Source organism: Clavelina lepadiformis, chromosome 5 (genome assembly GCF_947623445.1).
Source record: "Clavelina lepadiformis chromosome 5, kaClaLepa1.1, whole genome shotgun sequence".
NCBI lineage: Eukaryota > Metazoa > Chordata > Ascidiacea > Aplousobranchia > Clavelinidae > Clavelina > Clavelina lepadiformis.
This window is the reverse complement of record NC_135244.1, coordinates 21,926,394-21,943,989: the sequence shown is the minus strand read 5'-3', so window position 1 is coordinate 21,943,989 and position 17,596 is coordinate 21,926,394. Positions and strand designations below refer to the sequence as shown.

General features: G+C 35.8%; 2 protein-coding genes and 1 long non-coding RNA gene across 3 annotated transcripts in view; all 3 read right to left on the bottom strand.

Moving 5' to 3' along the window:
• The window catches only part of LOC143461049 (uncharacterized), a 38,771-nt gene extending 29,030 nt beyond the window's left edge, over positions 1–9,741 (bottom strand). Inside the window, exon 1 of the long non-coding RNA XR_013117987.1 lies at positions 9,647–9,741. This is a non-coding gene — a long non-coding RNA (uncharacterized LOC143461049). The remainder of the gene's footprint in view (positions 1–9,646) is intronic.
• LOC143460279 (uncharacterized) lies at positions 1,113–4,039 on the bottom strand. The gene is made up of 2 exons (XM_076957727.1): positions 3,649–4,039; positions 1,113–2,650 (listed from the first exon to the last, which is right to left on the bottom strand). Exons 1-2 carry the CDS (start codon positions 3,989–3,991, stop codon positions 1,815–1,817), a joined length of 1,179 nt encoding a protein of 392 aa, XP_076813842.1. The 5' UTR covers positions 3,992–4,039; the 3' UTR covers positions 1,113–1,814.
• On the bottom strand, positions 4,159–9,028 carry LOC143458708 (uncharacterized). Its single transcript, XM_076955558.1, has 6 exons — positions 8,941–9,028; positions 6,583–6,785; positions 4,849–5,663; positions 4,642–4,737; positions 4,220–4,452; positions 4,159–4,164 (listed from the first exon to the last, which is right to left on the bottom strand). Exons 1-6 carry the CDS (start codon positions 8,947–8,949, stop codon positions 4,159–4,161), a joined length of 1,362 nt encoding a protein of 453 aa, XP_076811673.1. The 5' UTR covers positions 8,950–9,028.
• Positions 9,742–17,596: the final 7,855 nt, after the last annotated feature.

Genomic DNA, 17,596 nt, shown 5'->3' with positions numbered 1-17,596 from the left:
TAACTGATAACTTTCAGGATAAAACTAACTATTGCCTTATCAGTGCGCTACAAAGCTTATGTTAGTGCTTGATGGGAGATGATATAAACTAATCTAAGGCCTTATTTACCTCCCAAGCGAGAAATTTGTGCCAGACAACTCAACATTTGTCCAAAACTAAATAGCTGCTTCACATGGATTCAGTTTTTATTAACCTATGTTACTCACTAGCATACATTTCTAACTTTTCTTGGTATATGTAGGAAGAAGCAATATCTCAAAAACTAGAGCCAATTCAGCAAAACTAATGGCATTTTCGGACTCAGCGCCCCTAATATACCCCTAAATCGATGTAACATATCATACCTTTTGAAAAAAAACTTTTTTTGTTGGCCTGTGTTATGAGTGTCCTTACTTGCAAAAAGCTTATAGCTAAAATCATCGTCGGGTTTAAAACGTGCAAAGACTTTCCTTACATCCGTAGATAAAGATTATCATATCACAGCAGCTTCAACAATAATAACGATATATTTTATACAGAACCGCACAATATGACACAGTTGGTCACTTGATGCTGATAAAGGGCAATTCTGATGGCATTTTATGCTGACGAATAAGAGCTTGACGCAACGTATTGATCTCCGAGTGTGTTACTTCATTAAAGTGGTTGGTTGCATGTTTAGTTCTCATTCATGTTGTCTGTTGCCATGGTTTTCATGGATATGACTTTCTTTAATCTGATTGTGTCAGATCTTGCTTCTACTGCAAAGCCAAATGCTCTGTGAGCAGTTTTATTAAGCCTGGTGCTGGGAGACGACGGAACGTGCTTAGGCAAAGTCTCGAAACAAATAGAAAACTGAAAAAAATCTAGTTTCGGTTAAAATATCACTAATACAATGACGTCAGCATCTAGCTCCTTTTAACTAAAAGTATAGTTGACGTCATCACAAAAATAAGACGCCAACAGACTTTTTCCGTCTCTTTGTCGTGTTTTTGATAGTTAGGGATTCATTATTAAGCATACTCTGAATATCGTGGTCGTTGTCACATTAGCTTATTCTAGGAAGCATCTTTATTTTAGATGTTATAATATAATAATAATTAACTAAATTTTACATCAGCTACACTACATCAGCGTCTTGCAACAGTTTATTTGTTTTGTTTATTCATTTTGATGGTTAGTAATAATTCACATCACAAAACGACATGCCATGAAGAAAAGTTACACATTTCAACAGCAAAGCATGAATCAAAGAACAACAAGTGTTGTAAGTGTATACAAGATCAAGAGTAAAACAGTTTGACATGCAGATTGCTTTCAAATAATCGAAATAATAGCGTGGTTCTGATTAATGAATAAGTAGCTTATAAAAATAACAAATTAAATACACCGCGTCTTAACAGTGACGAACAGAATTAATCATAAATAGGTTTTACTTTAACAGCGATTTCAAAAGCGTTAAACAAGATGTACACAATTGTTTGAGAATCTTCAGGGTTTACATAATTAAGCAAAAAAATAAACTTTCATGCGACCATACAAATGCGAAAATTAATCTCTGTAAAATGAATAAATCATAAAATTAAAGAGCAATAAAGTCAAATATAATTTCATCTTTTGTTTATTGTTATTGTTTAGTCATATGGATTTTTACAATTTCATTTCATCAAAGCCAACATTTTGAAATCTTAATGCGTAGGCGGCTTTGGTACAATAATTACAAAGCGATAAATCTCATCCAAACAATACAAGTTTGGATGAGATAACAAGTAAAAGTTGGAAACAGTTCGATCTTGCAGTTTTTATGCAATATTTGAGTTTAGTTAAAATTCAATTACTTTCTTCTCTTTTCCCAGTAAGTTAAGTATTCAAGAGCAATGTTATACTTAGCTTTGTTGGTATCTTTCAAAACTTCCATCGCTTTTTCAAGAGTGGATTTTCCAAGATCACAGTGGCCAAGGTTGTAAGTACAGACACCGATGATCATATTCAACTCACCTACAATGCCATCTCGTTGAGCTATAAATTTGCTTGGATCTTCCGGTAAAATTCGAAGAGCTTCATTTGCTTTTTCCAGGGATTGAGGGAATTTGTCTGCCTGGAGATAGCAATGACTTAACTGCTTTAGCTGGAGACTTAAATAAATCTGTTTGTTAAAGTCGTCTACTCCTCTGCATTCCTTGGTCAAGTAGATCGTCTCCTTGCATAGAGGAATAAACGATGACCTAATAATGGCAATTTGTTGGGCAGATTTAAACGTGGGTTCATTCACTCGATTCACTATGCAATCTGAGAAATGTAAAAGTTGTGCAAGTTTTTTGAAAGGATTGGAAATAAGACTGCACATGCTTAGTCCGTATTGTAATAATGGTATAGCAAGATGATCCTGGTTGTGATGAATATAAGACATTGCGACGCTTCTTATGTCAAAAGAAACTGGTAGACGCATTCCTGGGGTCAACGAGGGTTTGTTTAACATCTTAATCACGTCATTGTAGTGAATTCCGGCATCGCCCCACACATTCAGAAGAAGTGCAAGACGTAGTGAGAGCACTCTGGTCTCCAGTTGACGAAATTTTGATGGATGTTGTTGTGTTAGAAGATATCTGTAGATTTCACTTGCTTTGCTCCACATCATAGAAGGACTTTTTTCATATAAGTTACACACATCTATACAAATAAGTGAATGTGGTGTTAAGTATTTGCAATCAGACATATAGCCGCGAGCAAGTAGAACTCTGATAAGTTCTTGATTGCACTCAAATTGATCCCAAATATAACAGAAAATAATTGAGTGAATTAATTATCAACAAAAGCGCTTTGTGAGTAAAGACACACAAATAAAGGACATTTGTTGATTTGGCATCGACCAGTGACCACATAAAAATCTGTTATAAGTAGGGCGATTATTTTTTGACCTAAAAAACGAAAGTTTTTGACCTAAAAATTGAAAATTTTGACATTAAAAAACTTTTTTTTGACAAATTTTGACGTGTGAAGAACTTAAGTATTGAAATTACGCATTATTGTACGAAAAGTTTGTACAGAAATTTATTGTAGTAAAGAAGGGCAAAACTATGAACACAGACCTAACCTATTCTGAAAAGGGAAATGAGCTAATTACAAATCACTGCCAAAAAAAACTGCAAATAAACTCAACAAAAACTGTTCAATACATTTGTCTAAACTAAAGATACTTGATGTATCTAAAGCAAAACCAAAGCAAGAGCTGATTCACAATTAAGTACACAATGGGCCATTTACAACAGTATGAAGTAGGCTACAAGGTGTACAATGTAAAATGACAAGTTCACCTACAGTGCAACCTCTACGACACCACGACAATGCAGTTTTTAAACAATTTTGACTTGGTAACAAATTGACTTTTTAAACAATTTTGACAATTTTTGACCTAACGCTGTAAATTTGACAAATTTTTGACAAATCAAAAAATAATCGCCCTAGTTATAACCAATGAACAGAAAACAGATGATATGAAGTTAATTGTAGCTTACATCGACAGAAACACATAGGTTGTGTTATCAAATAGCATGCTATCTTCTGCAATAATAAAATATGTGTATGTCTCTAGTTTAACATTTTTATATCTTGACAATGTAATTTTATGATATTACATTGTGCATTCGAGTAATATTTTATACACTTACTTCTGATCGTGATGTTGATTGCCTTAACTTTCGATTCCTCAGTTTCAAAATCTGTTTTTTGGTAAGCTAAAGCATCAAATGATTTCAGAATGTAAGTTTTGGCCATTTCTAGTTGATCTTTTAATTCGTAGTTATTGGCCAAGTTATTGCACGAAGCAGAATATTCCCTGGACATTTGGCATTTTTCGCCAAGTTCTTTGTCTATTAAAGTAATAACTTGCAAATATAATTCCATTTCACGATCTCTGTTGTTAAGATATCCGTAACACTCAGCTTTGCATTTCCAGCAAGATGCTTTAGCTTTTACAACCATTTCTTTGTCTTCACATGGAAGTGATGACATGGATTCCGTGAGATTGCTGACAAACTCAAGTACACGACTGGAAATGTTTTTTTGATACCTAACGTCATAATACCTTGCAATCATTGAAGCACATCGAGCAAATTTCAAAATAAATTTGATTTGGGCAACTGGCGTAGTCACTATTAACTTCTGTTTTGCCATTTGTATTAGCTCTAATAAAATTAAGGAAGGTTTTTCGTCTGCTAAATTCTCGACGACATAAATGACATCACAGGTTAGCATTTCTGAATCCTTGGCTCTCAAATTAATTGACCTCGTTACAAACAGAAGCTCTTTACAACGTTTCAATGCGTTGTCAAAGTTTCGTTCAGTAATAAAACATCTAACAGATTGCAAAAGGTTCATAACTGACTGAAAATTATAGGTGGAACCATTGTCGGAATATTTTAGAAAACATTTGTCATTGTTGGATTCACGTTCAGCAACATTGGACGTTTTCTCTGCAAAAAATATGTATTTTATGCAGAAACGCCTTTGATTAAATTTTTCACAACTTGACGTAGAATTGTTTTAAATCATTAGTTTTAGTCAATTTATAAATGCCCAAATTCCCCAGCAAACTTTCAACTAACTAAAATAAATTTAATTTTCAGAAATACCAATATCAATTATGTGAATTGAAAACAAACCTGAGTTTTTGCGCTTAACAGCATGCTTAACGTCGTTATTGAGTCTTGCGCTGGGTATTTTGTCAATCTGATCAGCAACCGGATTTGCTTCTAAACCTTTATGAAAATCGTTTGCAGTTTCATCATTGCATTGCTAATATGGTGGATGGAGTCACCTAACATTGCTGGATTACTATAAATCACAAAGTAGATGAAGTAATGTTTTACCTGCAATGACTTCCGAAATCGTTTTGCAGTTTTTCTCGTCCAGCTTATCATCCCGGATGCGTATTTGTCTGCAGATCTCAGCTACACATCCTTGCATCTTTCCTTCATCAATGGTTTGTAGAAAGGTAAAAAGCTCACTCTTTACTTTGGTCATAGATGGACGATTTTTTGGGTTCAAATCCAGACATTTGCAAAGTATAGTTTCCAACATGGTGATAATTTTCACCCCTACGTCATCGCCTTTCGATTGAAGATGTTGTTTTAAGTTGTTTATCATTTCCTGTTTTTGAGTAGAATGAAATACTGAAGGATAAACCCTGCAGATGGCAACCAGTAGGATCACGCCATAGCTGTACACATCCATGGCCGTTGTCAAACGGTTACAACCAGGCACCAATCTTTCAGGAGCAGCAAAATAATTAGTAAGTTGATTGCCCTCTCCAGGTTTGTCAGGTCCAGCTCCCAACGATCCAGTGTAGCGAGCTAGAGCGGCTCCTCCAAAAACAGCAACTTTGCAACGAAGATCAGCAGTCAAGAGGATGTTGGCCGGTTTCAAATCACCGTGAGCGTTTCGACAATCTTTCAGGATTGTGTGCAGATGAGATAGAGCATCTGAAACGTCATAACCAATCCGCAAGAGAAGATGAGGTGGAATGCGGCCAAGAGCAGGATGAAAGATCAAGTCTTGAAGTGATCCTCCTGGCATGTGCTCCATGACTAACCCGAAGGGGCATCCTTTCCAGTCAAGCAATCCTTGAATGTGCACCACGTGCTTGTTCTTAACTAAATTAGAGACCTGGAGCTCTTTGATTAAGCTGCAGGAATACAAAATAAAGGCTTTTGCCAGTGGACGTAATTAGGGTTACTAAATAATCAAAGTTTTTAAAACAGGTTTTCATCGAGCTTAATTATAAAAACACTGGTTTTAAGTGTGTTTTCCCCAATGTGTCAAAAACATGTTGAGGTGAATGCTACACAATAGTAATGAATATTAATCATAAGCCTTCAATGATTGTTAGATACGTTGGCATAGACCAGTTAAGACTATTAAAAAAGAGACATTCTTTCAAAAAGTGAAAAATGAAACAAGTGAAAAAATGCCAGCTCCAATTTCATCTTGACATCACATACACTGTGGCACTGCATATAGATTTACATTGTGCGATAGATATCATAACATTTATGGGCTTTGTGCCAGGATAGCATCACTTGTTTTTAGAAAGGCCATCTTTATATTGTAGTAAGTTAGCAATCGTTCTGTCAAGTGTCAACAATCAATTTCTCTGCAAAATTAATGGACCAGTAATATACAAGGCACTTTACATCATGTCTCAAACGTAAGCTAAAAGTTATCTGTTATATTTGAAAACGGATCCGTTCCCAGGAGAGTTGAATGCATAAAAAAAATAAGAAATCGTCCGAATCAGATTATTCGTCCGATATTAAGTGATTATGCCAATTATGCATCACGTGCGAGGTCAACTTCATACTGTACTCGTATTGAAAACGCACCATCAAACGTCTAAGCGTATCAAATCACAAATACACAACAAACGTTTTTCTTAAAGGGCTTTCAGAAGCCTGGTTTTTAAGCTGAAAAACGAAATTTTGGTTTAAACTATTAAGTTTTTAAAAAATTGAGAACTTATTTTGCAATACTACGCGTGTTATACCTTGACTTTCACATCGGTGACTAATTTGGCATATTGTATACATTGCCTGTGTTCAACTGACCTAGATCGAGCAATATCAGTGGCTCTTCCAGACTTTTCAGGCAATAGACATTTGATGACTAATCTGTTTCCAGAACGAGGATGAAAACCCAGAAGAACCAGTCCATGAACTCCTCTTCCGAGGATGTAATCGATCGAGTTGCAGAAGATTTCATCTGCATTGCAAACACCTATCGGGTTTTCAGCTTCAGCAGATGACGACGCCTATAACATATTAACTGCATTAATTTATTGATATAATTCTAAGGAAGGAAGGAAACCTTTTAAAAATATACTGCGAAATATATACCGAAATATACTAAATAATATATACCGAATCAAAACGCCTGAAAATTAGAAACGAGGTGACATGTTCAATCAACCTTTCATACAACGATATTCAGTAAAGGGTATGCAATATGCTATTAACTGATAGGATCATATTTGCAGTGCCATGTTTTGCCCAAATGAACGCTTTCATAGATTTTAGTGTGAACATGCTGGATTGAGAAAAACAAATGACGTCATGTCCCGAATCATCTTCTAACGCAAACATGATTTGCTGTAGCACACGATTGATCGAGTTATGCTTTCGCTTATACGCATAAAGTTATGCGATTACGTTTAACACAAATTTATAGCCATAACCTCACACAAACATAGTTTTATGGCGTGCCACATTCAAATACAATGTGCTCGGAACATGCGTAAAAGTGCAGGTAGGAAAAATGAAGATAAGCAAAAGAAGTTTCTTGGTGAAGGAAAGTATTTTTTAGGTCAATGTGTCAAAGTCGGAAGCGATCATAATCAATCCAAGACTATGAGAAAATATTACAAGAGGAAAATTGTTGAATATGCTGTTCAACTACAGAAAATGGGTTTTCTGCCGTATGCATATGCGCAAGTTTTTATCCTACCGTGTGTAACCAATTCATTTTGGTTAAATGCCGAAACAAATTCCTAAAATTATAAAAGTTCGACATATAAGCTTAAGAAGAAAAAGCAAAAATTCTTAAATTCCCGGCAAAATAGATCTGAATCGTCTAAGGCAGTGGTTCTCAAAGTTTTTTTCCGATTCCTCCCTTACCAACCAAAACACCGTCAATTCCTCCCCCCCAAAAATAATTGTCAAAATTTTACACTACCGGAATATTGTCCCTGGATGATGTCTTTTGAAGATTTATCTCAGGAATAAAATTCAAAATTGCAAAAGAACGCTCTTAGAAAATAACCAAACAAATTTACAAACAAATCGTTGTTCATTGTTAGTGAGAACCGTGAGCCTCATGTTTAGAAGTTAATAAAGAAAACCGAGGAGAAAAGCGTGTGAGTTTTGCTCGAAGGTCTCCACAAATATCGTGTGTTCCTCTTTTTTTCAGCACTAGCTTACTAGCTAGTTCTATAAGTAACTTACTAACAATAAAGAGAAAAAAATAGCCATCATGAACCAAACAGACACGTTTATAACGTCAGTCACTGCAGTTAAAGAGCTTGTTCTTGCGTACTATTGTAGACATCTAAACAACCTCTTCGAGAGGATTTTTCTGTTACAAATAAAATTAAAAAATTAAAGTGTTTTTCATCTACAGTTTTTCCTCCCCAATTCCTCTCTAGACAAAATTTCCTCCCTGGAATTAAAAATTCCCCCTTTAGTGAGCCAAGTGGCCCGGTTTGAGAAGCACTGGTCTAAGGTGTCAAAATGAAAGAAACAACAAGTGTCGTAACTACAAGTTCTTCTCTTGTTGTGTTCTTATAGAAAATTACAACGAAAGTGATTACATGCAAATACAAACATAGTTGACGTAACGTTGTACATATGAGTGGTATGGTAAATGCTAAAACTATACAAAGAGGCCTATTATGAACAAGTCAACTGTTATACAGCAATTAAGTGAATGAAAAATGATTTAAGTAAATAAATATTTGTCTGGCTACACTTGTTAAATTGACCAGATTTTACAGCTAAGTTTAGTTCTAGCATGAACTTTGGGGGTGATATTTTGGAATAGCTGCCGAAATTCTCTAGCGATGATCCTCAACACAACAATAAGAAACGATTCAGTTATTCTGTTTTCCTGTAGCTTTTATAAGTGCCAATTGCTTGCAATATCCCACATAGCAGCGAGTTGTCAATTATTTATTACAAAGAAACCTTGGCAGAAATTTTGCATAGCCTATTTGCTTGTAGCAATACAGCACCATTTATACCCATTGACCTAGGCTATTGTAGTTATTGCTTGAATCACAATCGTTATGCTTAAAAGTGCAAATCGCAACTGCAAGGTATAAAGGTACTGATAGCAACAATCGGAACATTTCAATAGCTGTTAATTTTGTACTTGTTTGGGAAAACTGAATCAAATATTACGATTGTACTCACCTCAGACATACTTGTTGTTTTTGTTATTTTCCTCACACACGCAAGCTTGCTTGAAACATATACTTGCTTAAATTATAGTATAATTACAGGTACACAATTACGACAACTGCCAAGTAAAAGATTTCAAGTCAAAGTTTTGTTCTTTAAACTAATCTCTTAGTTTAAATTCCCTACAATCAAAATATTTGGCGCCTTATTCCCTGTTAAAAGAAAGTTTCCCGCCAAAAGATATGATGTGACAAGGTTTTTATATATGCTGAAGTTAAATTACGACATAGAAGCCTTATAAATGGAGTTGTATTCCATTAAATCACAATCAATTGTTTACACAATCGCAATATAATATGTCATAATAACAAAGTTTTAACTGAATGAAATAAAAATTGAGACTATGTTATAATAACGAATAATCTTGTAGTTATTGGTGATACTAGGTTTGTGATTGAAATAGGAATTGGCAAAAATTGGAATTCAAAAAGAGGTCAGAAATGTGGCGGTTGACACCATGTCAACACCGCAACATTGGACAATTCCCTTTAATTCCTTTTTTTGCTGAATTCGTTGCATTCCCTAGTTAATTGACGGTCCGAGCAAGAGGCCGAACAGCACATCATTCATCACGTTTTTAAAAAATAAGCTTGTTGCTGACAAATTATTAAGTTGACAGCATTAATATTTGCATATATTGAGACACGGTAAACATGACCTTGTGATAAATATATCAATTAATGTAATATAAAATCGTGTACGACATAGAATTCTCGTCTATCGAATCAGCGAAGCATAACACTTTGTGACGTAATGGATTGCTTCCCCTGTGCGTGCATTTTGATTCATTCAGTCTCTTTTGGTTTCTACGTTCAACGCCGCAACATGTCTTTATGCTGTTGCTGTCACAATGTTCTATCTTGATTTATTCGTTCAATGAAACTTCAATATAACCAGATTATACAGTTGTCGAGGTGTACAATTGATTCTAAGATTAAGAGAAGCGAAACAACGACCTGAGACTCATTTCATTTCGAGGACATTAAGCAATTCTACAGACAAACATTGTAATTGAAGTGATCGTCCTTACTGGCCAAGTACCAATAAACCTCCCATTTCATTACAACGTTTATGGTGCCAACGAGCTCGGTGAGAACTACGCTTTTCTTTTATCGAGGAATCTATGAACAGTTAAATTTGAGGTTGAGAGAAGTCTAGTGATCTCAGACTACAAGTTTCGAAGATATGTCTCATCCACAACCCTTACAACACTCATTGGATCTAGCCGACAGACATCTCGACAATATGACATTCGAACAAATCAACTACAACGACGGTGACGAAGAATCGCCTGGACTTCAACCAACTTCGAATGCAAGAATGACCGACGAACAAAGCACTCCAGTGAAAACACTTTGTCGGTATTTGGACATTCAGTAATGATTTTTTGTTTGTTTTTTTTCTCTATGTAGTATATATTATAGCGCTATTGTGTAGTTTACCTTAATTGATGGTGGCTTAATTGCCATACTCTCTAACGGTTCAACCATGCCGGAGAGAAATGTTTCTTTGTGTTATTTTGTTATGCTTTAAAACATAGCGGTTGTTTTCGAAGGTTAAACAAATGCCCAAGGCTAACACCGATACACTATGTTGAATGTCAATTACAAAACGTATTTGACTAATTTTATATATATTTTGTAATACGCGTATTTCCAAGTGAATATTCACACAGCTATACTGGTAAAACCAGATGCTGAAATCGCGTGAGCATAAGAGAATTTTGTACCATTTTGTTTACGGAAATCGGCGTCACGACATGTGAGATGAAAAATTTACAGCCGTTTCCTCATTTTGCTATCCTGCGCAAAGAAACCGCAGCTAGCATACGCGTGATGTGTCAAATGACATCCTGCGTTCTGTTTTCTATTTAAAGTCGTGACATAAATGTCATCATTGTTTGTTTTGTATACTAATTTTGAGTTACAGAAAACATATTACTATCGTTTTGCGAATGTATTGACAATATGAATTGTATTGTAACTATGTTTCAACGTTTATTGTTATGTGATCTACATTTAACGTGTTATATTGACTTTTGTTATCCACACTATTGTTTTAATTATTGTTCACCGAGAATTGTTTTTATCATGATCAGAAAATATCGTGAGTTTTTTCAAAACTTACGAAATTTTCTTGCGGAAGGTTATGTGATAAATATATCAATTAATGTAATATAAAATCGTGTACGACATAGAATTCTCGTCTATCGAATCAGCGAAGCATAACACTTTGTGACGTAATGGATTGCTTCCCCTGTGCGTGCATTTTGATTCATTCAGTCTCTTTTGGTTTCTACGTTCAACGCCGCAACATGTCTTTATGCTGTTGCTGTCACAATGTTCTATCTTGATTTATTCGTTCAATGAAACTTCAATATAACCAGATTATACAGTTGTCGAGGTGTACAATTGATTCTAAGATTAAGAGAAGCGAAACAACGACCTGAGACTCATTTCATTTCGAGGACATTAAGCAATTCTACAGACAAACATTGTAATTGAAGTGATCGTCCTTACTGGCCAAGTACCAATAAACCACCCATTTCATTACAACCTATACAGCACTAAACTCACTAACTAACTAACTAATAATATGAGCAACAGTATGATGCCAATATGCTAACAATAAGATAATGGTGAGAGTCGTTTGCCTTCGCAGCAGGGTTTATGATTAAGTGGAATACAACGTCTACTGCCAAGACATCAGGCTTGGGTACCAACTAGACTAAGCCAACTGGGCGAGATGAAAATAAACCGAAATCTACTTCCCACTCGGAATGCCTTGGACCATAACCATTGCGAAAAAGGTATAAAACTGACAAAATGAAACAAAAGTCTAAATGCCTTCCAGACAGAGTTGACTTTGAAATCATATATTGCCTGCTGGAATAAAGTAAAAACGAACCGGAGTGGAAGCGAAAAGGAAACCGGCAACTAGGCTATAGCTTTTTTATATAAAGGAACGTTTTAAATGTTGCACATTTGGTGCCAAGATTTATTGAAGAAGTGAATCTTATTGCTTTGCATACAATAAAATATGTCTTTTACTTTTTGGAGCTGTTAATATGCTGTCAATATCGTAAAATTATTATCGGATCATATTCAATCTAAAACGACTTATTGATAGACCAGAACATAGTTAAGGAAAGCGCTTTATCACCTTAATACTGAGTCAGAACTGTAGAAGATTACGCATTTTAAAACAGAATGCGTTAAAAATAAATGACAACCTACTTCCATTTGCTCTTCCAGTGTTGTTTCTTCTCCTAAGAAATATTTCACTTCTTCGTTGGTGACATTGAAATCTGGAGGAAGAACCTCGCATCTTGACACCATCAACGGGTTGATACCGGTCAATACCTGTCGTCCCATCGATTTTTCACTTTCCCAGCTGTCAAAATTTGGTCAGTGAAATTTTGACGATGTCGCATGACGTTGTGATTTTTTAAAACATTATAATTTCTTTTGAATCATGTTCTCAATTATCTAAGTAGTTTCGAATTGTTTCGTCATCGGGTTTATGCTTATTCAGCTGATGATATTCTTCGAGGCTCTCAATTGGGTCGAAAATCGCTAAAAGCAAGAGACGAGGGAACTTTAGAATGTTTCATTGTAAAATAAAGATAACAAACTTTTCTTGCTTGAAATATGAACACAAAAACGTTCCCAATAAGTGAGGAAACATTTGAATTATTTTCTAACTTTCGGCTTACTTTTAGCGAGAGCTTTTGCGGCTCCAAGTCTGCCCAAAAATACATTTCCTGTGAATGACAGTTCCCTTGTGTCGGTCCGTTTAAAGATACGCGGCAGATCCTGAACAGATGATGCTCTTTACAAAGCGCGGTAATCCCCAAGCCAGGTCACAGTCACGTGGTCGTGGTATTCAATCAAATTCCTTCTTCTACCTTTGGACTTCGGCTGCGCGCATCTCAGCAAAAGTATTGCTGGACACTTTTTGGGGTAGTTCTGCGAGTAATTAAGTAAAAAAGACAATTTTCTTCAGTTCTACGCTTCACAAAGTAACTGAAAGTAAAATATCGTAGTTACAATTTCAACAACTCGAATAACTTTTAAAGTTGAAGGGGCTGTAAAAATAAAACAGCACTGATCTTTCAAATGCTGAGTGTTGTTATTAACTCAGTTATACCCGTGTTGCATGAGACGGTCGCAGTATCCTTGATCCACTTATAAAGTGGAAAGAAAGCGCTGGTTCCTTCGCGTTTCAGAGTGAATTCAATAAACTCGCAATACCATTTATCCTTGTGAAGAAAATTTTTCAACTCTGTATAGAAAGGATATGTGGCTCATGTTTCGCTTTTTTTAAGGGATGTTGTCTTGTTTTAAACAACGTATGCCGGTATAGATGTGATTTCAAAAAGTTAAATTTAAACTCCAAAGTGCATATGGAATATAACTATAACGTAACTAATATTACTGCAAATACCAAAATGAATTATAATTAGTGTAGGTATACTAAAATACCAAATTTAGCAATCGTATCTAATGTAGTTATGGCAACTAAACTAATTAAGGAACAAAATAATTACTTATTTCAATGTATCCAGGAAGGCCGACGTCTTCTGTGGTGACTGAAACATAATCTTGGCTCGCTTTTTGCAACAAAGACAAGTCAATGAATTGGAAACATTTCACTACAAAAAAATCTGTAGACGTTTTCCCATCCTGGCTATAAAGTTTCAGCGAAACTTCCGACTTTGTTTGTGCCAAGCTGTGATCTTCTGAAGTCTGCAAAACATGGTAGAAAATTTTATAGATAACTGTATTAATTAAACAAATTTTTGCTTTTTCGTTTTCTTCGTTTACTTACTATAACTGAGATGTTGTGTGTGGTTTGAGGCTTTTGAAGAAGACTTTTGTTTAAAAAAATTCATGGCGATGAAATAAATATGTTAATCACTTTTCCAATCCTTATCATAACCTTATAAAAAATGTAGGTTTAAAAAAAACAAAAACATTATTATACATCACACATATTTTTACAAAAAGATTGTAGCAGCTGGACATTACATAGATGTCATTCACAATATACACACACAAGACACCTTAGAAGCACACCAAGGTTTCTCAATCTTTGTTAACATTACCGTACACCCTAAATAAGCTTTTCAATTGTTGCGGATTCCTGTAGTAGGTTACTGTATTCTTGCTGAAACTACCTTTAGAGACCAGCAATAATAAATACCGGTTAAAAACTCGGGGTTTCCACCCAACAAACGGGTTCAAAGTTTACTTTTATGGATAGACAACTTAAATTACAGTTTTGTCTTAAACATAACTATTTTGAAATTACCTCATTCAAAAAGGACGTGCACCCCAGTTTAAGGGACCCCTGTACTACAACCCAGGGCCTAGAAAACTATAGCTTTTAATTCAATATTAACCCCTGGACATACATATGCGCTGGAGGGATTAAGAAAAAAACTAAGAAATTTGTAGAGGCTAAACGTCACAATACACAAGCCCTTGTGTTTTCATGGAATTTTCATGTTGATCGTTACCATAGTATCATCATCATCAACATTTCTCGTTTTAAACCCTTTAACGAGCTCCGGAAAATACCAATCACGACACGTGGATTGAAGGAATACAAAAGCGATCTGCTATAAATTAATCTTGGGGAAATCATCAATAAAACTCAGACTGTTTCCTGTTTGGCGCATCAATCATCGATCAATCAATCAATCATGCAAAACCATCATTTGCGGTGATCAGTCATGTTATGTTACCGAGGTTAATTTTTCTCAAGCCGCAAAATCGGTCAGAAAATGTCTCGGTAAATAATGTGGCCACATTTTTGGCATCACATTATATGAACATTACAACGAAGTCCGAGCGCATATCATCTGCCTTCACCGCGTCAATCTTGGCTTAAATGCGTTTAAATTAGGTTTAGGTACCAGCGGTTTTGATTTCTGTACCAGCGTTCGTTCCGAAACCGCGTTGGTTTATTTCTCGGTATCAAAATTTATACTCAAGTTTTTTTCTATGAAAAACATATCGAACAACTGAAAACTATACAGTTAAGATATTCAGCATCAACGTAACTAAACATACGCAAGCGTATATACGAGTTGATATAATCCGATAACCGTCAAACAGCGCAACCACGATAACGAAGGAGAAACAATGGTTCTATTTCCTTTACTTTGATGATTTATCATTGTGAAATTCCAGCGAAAAGTAAGTAATGTCACTAGGTTTATTTCGAGAGGATTTTACTGCTTCGCTTAAAATTGTGATCATCCTGGCATACGCACCCGACATATTCGCTAAACTCATACCAAAACCCGCCCTACGACCACAACAAGGGTTAAGTAAGTTCTCGCAATCGTCAGCGAACGGACGTTGTTTAAGATTGATTTGTCACTCCTGCGTCTTGTCTGCCTCCGGGCAGAAGCGCTTGTCGATTTGACTGCGCCTTGTCTGTTGTTACAACGAGTGATGATGAGATTCTACCGATACCGGTACTGCTGTGAAAACGTGCCTAGTTTCTACCGTTTTTAAAAGACAATTCTATAGTTAACTGCAGGTCTCTTCGAACCAGCACTAGGACAAGGCCGGTAACATTTGGCGAGAACGCACTTGTAGCGGTTGGCTTTGCTAATAGCACCCGAAGAGATGTGGCCAACTTACGCCTCAATAGGTGATAACTGATAAGACCTTAGTTGTATATTGCTGGGCTGTGTATAGACTTTGCGTGTGTGGTACATTGGCATCATGGAGTCACTATTCAGCCTTTCAGCGCTACCTGTTAACGAGAAAGCTTTGTTAAGCAAACGTAGTAATAAGGTGACATAACCAAGCAGTTTGGTTTCTCATGAACAATAACGTATATGGGCTGTTTGTAACAAACGATTAGTCACTATTAAGTACGCAACGAACAGATGTTGTCAAAAGAAAGAAAACGGTTTAACTGTCAGCGCAAGAAATGTAATTGCATTAAAACATGGTTTGATTTTGCGAATAAAAAAGCAACAACATACCTTTGAAGCAATTAAGCGTTCGAAACCTTCGTGGCATGTTTAGATTCGCATTTGGCAGAAGGAATTTGTATAAACACAAACTTTTAATTAAGTTACCTTTTGTAGAAAAGCTTTGAACAGTTGCAAAAACACCATGTATAATACCTCGTATAAGACACCAATACTACTTTGTGCTGACGCGGTGGATTAATTATTGTGGTATAGTTTATTACACTTTCCGGGTTTTACAAAACTGGTCCTAACAAATTTCCAGTGGTCAGAAAAGACTCATAACATGTCACACGGCATTACAGATCACTTTCTGTCACTATAAGTCTTAAGCATTTTATTGTCAGCTTCCTGGCTACAAACTGTGCATATCTTAACAAATTGACTCAGCGTTTGTCAGTTGATTATCCTTGGCCTAAACATCCGGGAAGTGTTTCAAGGTGTTGCTCGAATTCCCGGCGTAAAATGAACCATCCCTCCCTCCTTCATTGAGATCATTTTACCTGGAAAAAACCTTGAAAATATCATAAATTGTGTTACTACATGCTGGTCTCCATAAACGTCGTTTTTACGCTTTTCTGCGCGCAACAGCTAATGCTGATAAACAGATATGGATCGATATGAACCCAACCCCGGAAAGGGTCGCCGCAGATCGTTCTAGTGGAAGATCTTTAGAATGATAAACACATTATTACTTCTAGGTGATATTCGTATTCTGACGAACCTCGCATCTGCATAGATTTCCTCTCTGCACATTTCTATATTGGTGATGATTTCTTCCTTGACGCAAACAATGGCTGATGCAGTTCAGCTGAAGATGTTAAAAATTAGCTTCATGAATGACATTTACGAAGCCGTGGGATGGCTTATCTAGTGGTCAGAGTGTGGTAACATTGTATGCTTCTACTTAGACTTAGTATCATTTTCTTTGGCCTAAATCTAAAAATAGGAATAAGTCTTGCAAGTTACAAAAAAATCATATTGAACTCTGGCCAGAGACACACTCACTGCTTGACGCGATTTAGAAAATCCGCAGCAAAACAAAAACAAACTTTCTGAATTTCCTGTATAAATAAACATAGAGCAGACAGACTACTGTGCCCTGACGAAAACAAAATTTTTTTAGCACGTAACTTTAGTTGCAAATTTGGCGCAACTTAAAACAGAAATTTTTCAAGTTGCAATCAGCATTCGAAGTGTGGCAACTTCATATTTGTCCATTTTTATGTCGCCGCTAGTTGGGGCACGAACGCCTTAAATCAGTGAATGGTCAAGCAATCTTTGACTCCAATTATACCATTATTACGTTTATTGAAACCAGAGCATTGGTGTGTTCGAGGTTAGATTTAAAATGGTTCTCGGATGTGCAACACTTAATTACAGTTCACATATTTTGATTGTTTACGTCAATCAAAATAAATTGTTTTATTCAATACAATGCTTCAGCATTTCATCTACTAACTGTGGTGCAAATAGTTTATGGTCATTTTCCTGCACAAACTCTGTACAAATACGAAATATAATGTTATGCTTCCGTAGAACTTGGATATCTTTATAAGAAGTATTAAAGCCTATCTTAAGCCTCATCATAACACTCAAATAGCTGCAGCGGGG